At 44.5% G+C, this 7,811-nt stretch overlaps 1 protein-coding gene across 5 annotated transcripts in view; it reads right to left on the bottom strand.

Annotated features, from left to right (window-relative positions):
* Window positions 1-3,986: 3,986 nt before the first annotated feature.
* Window positions 3,987-7,811, bottom strand: part of ZC3H11A (zinc finger CCCH-type containing 11A) — a 27,536-nt gene continuing 23,711 nt past the window's right edge. For 3 of the 5 annotated variants that reach the window (XM_019513920.1, XM_019513921.1, XM_019513922.1), the window contains exons 15-17: window positions 7,502-7,671; window positions 7,144-7,211; window positions 4,477-6,286 (exon numbers count right to left, since the gene is read on the bottom strand). In XM_019513920.1, coding sequence (XP_019369465.1) covers window positions 6,028-6,286; window positions 7,144-7,211; window positions 7,502-7,671 — 497 coding nt within the window. In that variant the 3' untranslated portion in view covers window positions 4,477-6,027. Of the gene's footprint in view, window positions 6,287-7,143; window positions 7,212-7,501; window positions 7,672-7,811 lie in introns of all 5 variants that reach the window. The other 2 variants (XM_019513918.1, XM_019513919.1) reach the window with 1 other exon arrangement.

Raw genomic sequence — 7,811 nt, 5'->3', positions numbered from 1 at the left:
CCTAAAACATCTAAAAACTTCAGGTTAGAATTTGCCAACTCATCAATGCTCCTCCAACAGGAAGGGAATCGGTATCAGCCTTTACAGTGACAGATAAGAGGGCCTGATGTCAGAACTAAAACTTAGTTATGTGCAGGTGGTCAAGACTTAATTACATTTGTCACGTGCCAACAGAAATAAGTCTAACCCAGTAATGTAGTTAACGAGATGCTTTAAAGGCCAGTTTCACAGCATCAAATACAATTATGAGCTGAATCAATTTTGTGAAAGAACTAAAACAGACAAATCTAAATGACAATCAGCAACTGTCTAAGGATATTGTAGAATATGCCCGAAGTCACAGTGCCACAGTCAAGAGAGCCCATGATGGCTAGAAACAGGTTAGACTTAGCATGCAAGTACAAGCTGCGGTAAAATACATATTTAACAAATACACAAAAAAGGGGGACTTTGGCAGCCATGAAATTAGTAGCCATGAACATGTAAGAAACAAAGTAGTCAGGAAATTGGTTAGGGAAGCAAAAAAAACTACAAAAAGAGAAACTCAAGGCTCACAAAATTTGGAGTTTTAAAAAGTATATCAACAAGAAAAAAAATCCTATCATATTGACTTATTATAATATGGACGTGTTAGAACGATCAGTAATAACATAGTAGAGACAGAATATTCAACAAATAATTCTCGTGTATTTTTGGCAATATATATTAACATCTTTATGACAAAGGTAATTTCCATTCTGAAAGTAAACAGAGGTACTGAAACGAGGATGATTTTAGAACAGAATCGATTCATTTTAAGGTAGAGCTTGATGCATAAATAAATGGGATTATACAACATTGTTATCCATGACATTTGGGATTGGATTCAATGACCCAGGAGGTGTCTCACGCTCCAGTATTCCTATTGTGATGTTGAATATTCCTACAGGATGCCCAACAACTTACAGGCAATCAGGACTCATAGTAGAGATGATATCTTTTATTAGACCAACAAGATTTTTGCAAAATAAAATAAAATCTTTAATTGCAAGCTTTCAGGGACAAACACCCTTCATCAGGCACTGGAGAAAAGATTGTAAAAGTTCTCCTGAGTAGAAATGAAAGTTCATATTTCACAGGATTTCACAGAGGAGCCAATAGATGGAAAAATCCTCTGGGCAGGTAGTTCATAGCCTCTCACCTCCTGTGAGGATCTGTGATGCTGCAAATTGCCTTGAAACAAAGGCAGGAGCAGGATCTCAGGTTTCAGGTGGTCACAATTGCTCCCTGCTTGGGAAAATATGAAAATGTCATTCTTTAAAAATAGGCTAAAATTCAATATTTTCCATGCGTCAGGTATCAAGGCTGTAGCCATATTTGTCTAGAGGGAAAAGGCAATCAGGACTCATAGTAAAGATGTTATCTTTTATTAGACCAACAAGATTTTTGCAAAAAAATGTCTTCAATTGCAAGCTTTTGGGCACAAACACCCATCCACCAGGCATTGGAGAAAAGATTGTAAAAAGTTTTCCTGGGTAGAAACGAAAGTTCATATTTCACAGAGGAGTCAATAGATGGAAAATTCCTCTGGGCAGTCCAAAAGCTTGCAATGAAATTTTTTTTTTTTTTTTTTTTTTTACAAACATCTTATAGCAATGTTGAAATATTTGCCGCACAAAGCATCTCAAGAGGATGCCAAACCGCTGCTGCTAAAAGTTGATCGTGTTTATGTAAAATAATGTGCATTTGAGAGTTTGTAAGAGTTGGCCAAGGATCTCTTTGGAGTTAAAGATGATTTTCAACAAGTCTTGGAACATTGAGGAACTGCCAGAATATATGAAGAAAGCTCATGGCAATATTTTAAAAAGATAAACAAGAGGACTCTTGTAGCTATAAGCCTACCACCATGACATCATTCCTGCGCAAAACAACAGGACAGCTAGTATGGGACGTGATTACTAACACATTGAAGGAGGGCAATACAATTAATGGCAGTCAACATGATTGGGGGCAGCAGGGCAGGCCCTACAAGGAGAGGCTACGGGACCTGAACCTGTTCAGCCTCCACAAGAGAAGGCTGAGGGGGATCTAGTGGCCTGTTACAAACTAGTCCGAGGGGACCAGCAGGCATTGGGGGAGTCCCTGTTTCCCCGAGCACTGCCAGGAGTGACCAGGAATAACGGTCACAAGCTGGCAGAGGGGAGATTCACACTAGACATCAGGAGGTGCTACTTCACGGTCAGGGCGGCTGGGATCTGGAACCAACTTTCAAGTGAAGTGGTGCTGGCTCCTACCTTGGGGGTCTTTAAGACAAGGCTTGACAATCACCTTGCTGGGGTTGTTTGACCCCAGTACTCTTTCCTGCCATGGCAGGGGGTCGGACCTGATGATCTGCTCAGGTCCCTTCCGACCCTAGAAACTATGAAATTATGAAACATAGGCTTATGGAAAATAGATCAGACAAATTAACTTGCTGGGTTTTTTTTTATAAAAACTAAAATTTGGCTGTAAAAGTCATAACACAATGCATGCTGATGCGAGGCATTTGAGTTTGTACCACACAATCTCTCCATTATCAAACCAGAACAATACAAAAGGCCTCCAAACATCAGCAGTTTCAGCTTGCGGTAGATGTCGCTGCAAAGCAGAGGTTGGATGTGAAGGAGAATGGAAGCAAGTCTGCTGGTACTCCAGAGCCTGTCCCCAGCAGGAGGGCCACAGGAGTGCCAAAAGGTATTAGCCTGGAAGTCTACGCCAAGCGAAGGGGTCATGAGATGGCCAGATAGGAGCCAGCCTCCCTGCCCCAAAGTCCAGACAACAGGACCAGGCATCAAACATTTGATGCAGCAGAGAAGGGGCCTGAGGGGCATTTGAAGGGGTGACCAGACCGACGCAGCCAGCTAGGATGGCTCAGAAGAGCAGGGACTGGGAATGAGCTGGCAGCACCTCTAACCAAACCAGCTACAGGAGGGAGTGGGTTATGGTTAAAGCACAAGACTAAAGCACGAATGGTTAAAGCTCTGGACACGGGTTGGCGGAAATCCTTGCCTGACCGGCACCATGTTCCTAAACCCTGGTCTGTGGGTCATGACGTGCACTCTCCTCATGTCGCAGAGGCCATTGCTGGCAGGAAGAAAATGTAGTTTCAAGGCTGGTTCCTCCAAGAATTCAAGCTCGTGGGTTTTTCAAGAGGACAGGGCTCGCTTTCGAGCCCCAGATGGTGGCTGCTCCAATTCCTCCTTCAGGCTCGGAGCCTGCCTACCCAGGAGCATTCTTCTGGTGAACGCTTCTGTGCTGTAACTATGCAAGAGGGGGGTCATGTTTCTTTGCTTGTGCCAGCCAAAGCTCCTTGTGCCCAGCTCTGCACATCTTCAGGACTTCCCCTCAGCACAGGTCCTACAGCTTGGCTACGGATCCTGGGATCACAGAATCATAGAAAGTGAGAGTTGGAAGGACCCTCAGGTCACAAATTTGTCCAACCCCCTGCCCAGAGCAGGACCAACCCCAACTAGATCACACCAGCCAAAGCTTTGTCTAGACAGGTCCTAAACACCTCCAAGGATGGAGAAGCCACCACCTCTCTGGGTAACCTGTTCTAGTGCTTCACCACCCTCCTAGTGAGAAAGTTTTCCCTACCATCTAACCTGAACTTCCCTTGCTGCAACTTGAGCCCATTGCTTATCGTTGTTTATCCTGCCGATGGCCTCGGCACTCCAAAGCTCCACGGTTTTGCAGTTCAACCATGGACCAGCCAAAGTCCCCCCTTCATGATTGCCTTCAGCAACAGGGTTGCCAGGATGGTGGTCTGCAGAGTTGTCACCTAGAATGGAGCTCCGAGACAGGAGAGAAGCATCACGGACCCTTAGTTATAGAAACCAAAACACCTGGTTGTCCGTCCCTCCCACCCTCCCTTGCCTCCAAAAACACAAAGACATGGCTAACTGTCCCTACCACCCCCCACTTTCCTCCTCTCCCCAGACAGAGGGAAAGCATCTCCCAAGATTTTCTACATCAGCTTTATTTAAAAACACAAGTGACTTCCATCGTGTCGAACAACTCAACTAATGGTGAAGATGTATGATCCAGACTACATTGAATACAATGCATTAAATAGAATACAAACAAAAGTGTCAACTGAAAGAATAAAAGTATTTACAGGAACGAGCACGCGTGCGGGCCCTGCCCTGGCAGACAGGGCTCCTCTCACCCAGAGGAGGAAGCGAAGAAAAGTGACGATGGAACAGAAGTCTGCTTTTTGCTTAAAACACAAGGGGACATGAAGAAGCACTGGGGAAAGTCTTGCACACCACAGTCTCTCATGTAATGTCTCTGAAAGTCACTTCCGTCTTGTGCACAAGCACCAGAGCTGACAGAAATCTCACTGAAGTCCTTCATCAGGGTGGAGGGTCATCGCTTTCCAGCTGCCTTTGGGTGAAGCTTCCTGCGTGGTGATCCTCCTAGAACTAAAATCGGTCCTTCAGAGTGGCCTTATGTTCGTTTAAAATGTATTTTTGGTTCAAACCTTCCCTCTATCTAAGGAGCTAAGACATCACAGTGGATTATCAAAGAGTGAGTGTGTTTTCTTCCAAAAACAAAATATTTACAGTACAATTAAAACACCTTTTTTTTTTTTTTTTTTTTTCCTGCCGGCAGCAAAAACCTGAACACATCCACAGCTCCACAAATCCAGGTAGGAAGGGACTAGAATATGTTGGAAGTTACAGTAAAAAAAAATCTGACGGTGAAAGCGAACATAGGTGGTAGGGTACACAATACACCCTAATCACAACCATTCACTTCTAGGGGCAGCGCAAGAGTCCATGTAGGACCTTCAAGCAATGGACAGTCGAGTGCAAAAGGTTAGTATTTCTACCACCTTCCCACCACCATGATCCTACATGGGGTATTTTCAAAATAATTAGTTCAGGCCTCTAGGGGTGGAGGGAGGGGGACAGAAGGGAGACATCTAAAGGTGGGGGCACAGTTTAGTAACTGTAGCAATACTGTGTTCCAAGATTTGCCCAACTTGGCACATGCCTGGCGTTGGTTCAATGCCAACAGAGTATTCGCAAATCAGACTAGCACATACCCAGCTGGGATTCAAATAAAGCTGAAAGTTAGCATTCTCCCCATCAGTCCTAGCCACTGAGGACTTTCCAAATAGGAAAGATCAGCAGAATAGTGTACTGATTCTTGGAACCATGAGGCACTTAGACCAACTTTTAAGTTTATTTATTTACTGCAGCCCACGAGAGGGGGTCGGGGGGTCCCCCCCACTGCTCACCCCAGGACCTTCTTCCCATCAGCAAAAAGCACAAATGCCAAGCTTTGCTACAGTAGAATCAGAAGGGAGAGGGGCAGTCTTGCTGTACTGTGCAGCTCTGCTTTTCACACAGATACTGTATTGTCCCTGATAAGTGAAGTAAGGCTGGATAGACTAACCCCACGCCCCTTGGCAGCATGTTTGGTCCAAAGTACTGTAGTAATTATTGTTCTCCTCCCCAAAATTCTCATTAATTTGCCCTAAAACATTAAAACGGAAATGGTAAGCACAGAACTAAAACTCAAGAGTTGACGACTCCAGGCTTTGACTATCTAGTGTCCAAGACAACAGAAAGTAAAGGAAAGCTCTGAAAAAAAACACACCCAACGTTGAGTTTTGCACACTTGGCCGAGAAATAAGAAGCCGTTTATGTTTAAACCTCACAGCATCACTGAGTCACTGGAACAATTTGACACCACCAGGGTTTGTAGACAGGCCCCTGGAACTTTCTGACTTGAAACAGTCAACAGCTTCATCCTCACAGTATTGAAGATGGCTTCCTATAGTAGTAATACAGTGGGTGCGCAGGATCTTGACTCTGACCAGCAGGGGAATTCAGAACAATTGAGTGAAGATACTGCCAACCGAAAAGAGACTTCTACCAGTTTAAGTGTGCTTTAAGACTTGTTGCGAAGCCTCAGCTAGAAAAGGGTCATCTTGGGTATCTGACAAAATAAAGGTTTTTTTTTTTTGTTTTGGTTTTTTTTTTTACATAGGAATCTGGTTCAGCTGTCAATCATTTCAGACAGTTCCAGCAGGAGGTCATCCTCATCCTTCCCTGGATCCAGATCAATTTCTGCTTCCAGCTTGCCTCCTGAGATTTCCCAAATGAGTTTCTCAAAATCATCTTCAACAGATAAAGATGTTCTCCCTGCTGTTGCAGAGCTCAGCCTGCGGGTCTTCACCGCTGCCTGCGATGACGTCGGGCTTGACATCTCTGACTGTGCTGCAGAAGTTGCTTGACATCCAGTACGTAATTCAGAGCTTGGGGAGAGGAAAAATGCATTAATATATCAAATATACACCCCACCAACCACGCACACACCCACCACCTTCAACAGTGCAGTGTTAACACCATCCCCATGTCTTTGAGGTTCCCTATTAAGCGGGAACTGTTCTAGAAATCCAATGCATAAGATCACAACATCAGTCTGGGGACCTCAGCCTGGCTAAGAGAATGAAACATATCCTCTTCGTAGACCTGCAATCATCCCACTTCCAATGACAGTTTGCATTCGCTTACTTAGCTGACTATAAAAGCACCAATGGTTAAAATTCTGCTTGTTAAAGAAGATACCAGCTACATACTTGTTCGACCCTGCACGTGCCCGGTTGAATATAGTACTCCTGAGAACAGGAAGTTGACAGTAGTTTATTAAAGTCAGCCCTAACAGAAAGGAATGGCATAAGTGTCTTGCACTCGGTTCTCCTTTACTCTCTTCATCTACCACTTGTCTCCTCTTCCTCGGCTTTTTGCCGAAATGGGTATTTGGTCACGAGAATAAAGTCCCCGCACTGTGGTGGAAGGGGAACTCTCCCAGCCTACACTTGAGAAGCCAGCAGAAAAACATTTCCCTTGGCTTCACCCTTCCCTACCTCTACCCTCAACTCTTTCAGGGCCTCAAAGGAATGAGAAAATAAGCCCCTTGGAAGATACTCCAACTCATAGGGGTTAGCAAAGTTGCCTTGAAAACAATCAAAAAGAGACTTTTGGCACTTAATAGATATTTCCTAACAGCAACAGACTCAAATTCTCATCCTCCCAGACAGAAGACAAACACTGAAGTTTCCAAGCAATAATCACCTTACTTGCAAAAACAGGAGCAAGTTATAGTCATTACCTGTCTTTGGATTTTTCCTTCTCGGGTATAGTGACCAGATTACCTTCTGTTGGGGCTGAAGCAGCAGCCTGGAAAGAAGCAAGATGAAAGTTAAGGCGCACACATTTTCATTTCCAGTATACTCTTTGTTTCAACAAGTAGGCATTTAAGCAAGGATATTAAAAATAAAAAAGTGGTCACCCAACTAATCAAAGGCAGAGGAAAGTGCAGCAAAAGCATTTCATAGCACAGGGAAGAGACTCAAAGGGAAATAGAACTGCCTACAAAATGCCTCAATAGTTTCATCTTGGGGGCAAATTTAAATGCTTGCATTTGGTTTTGCTGGAAGCTGTCCAGCAACCAGGGCCAGTTTCCTTACCACACATGCTTTTTTAGCTTCAGGCTCCTTCAAGTCATTGCTGGTAGCGCTCAGTGGTTTCACAGCTGCGACAGCAGAGGGGTGACTCTCAACCGCCTTCCGTTTCAGGCCCTGCTTTGCAGGGGAGACTGTTTTCACCGATGACGGCTTCACGTTCACCTTAGGTTTGGCTGGATCATACAAAACAGAAAGAGAAAGTGATAACTTACCAGGATTGAAGAAGTCTCCCTGCTCCTTTAGCAAAATCAGCACAGCACTCCCTAGCCTTCCCCCTCACCTCCGCAAACTTTTGTTGGAGGGGGGGGGGGGG

This window comes from Gavialis gangeticus, unplaced genomic scaffold (genome assembly GCF_001723915.1).
Source record: "Gavialis gangeticus isolate Ggan-Ray unplaced genomic scaffold, GavGan_comp1, whole genome shotgun sequence".
Taxonomy (NCBI): domain Eukaryota; kingdom Metazoa; phylum Chordata; order Crocodylia; family Gavialidae; genus Gavialis; species Gavialis gangeticus.
This window is presented reverse-complemented; position numbering and strand designations above follow the sequence as displayed.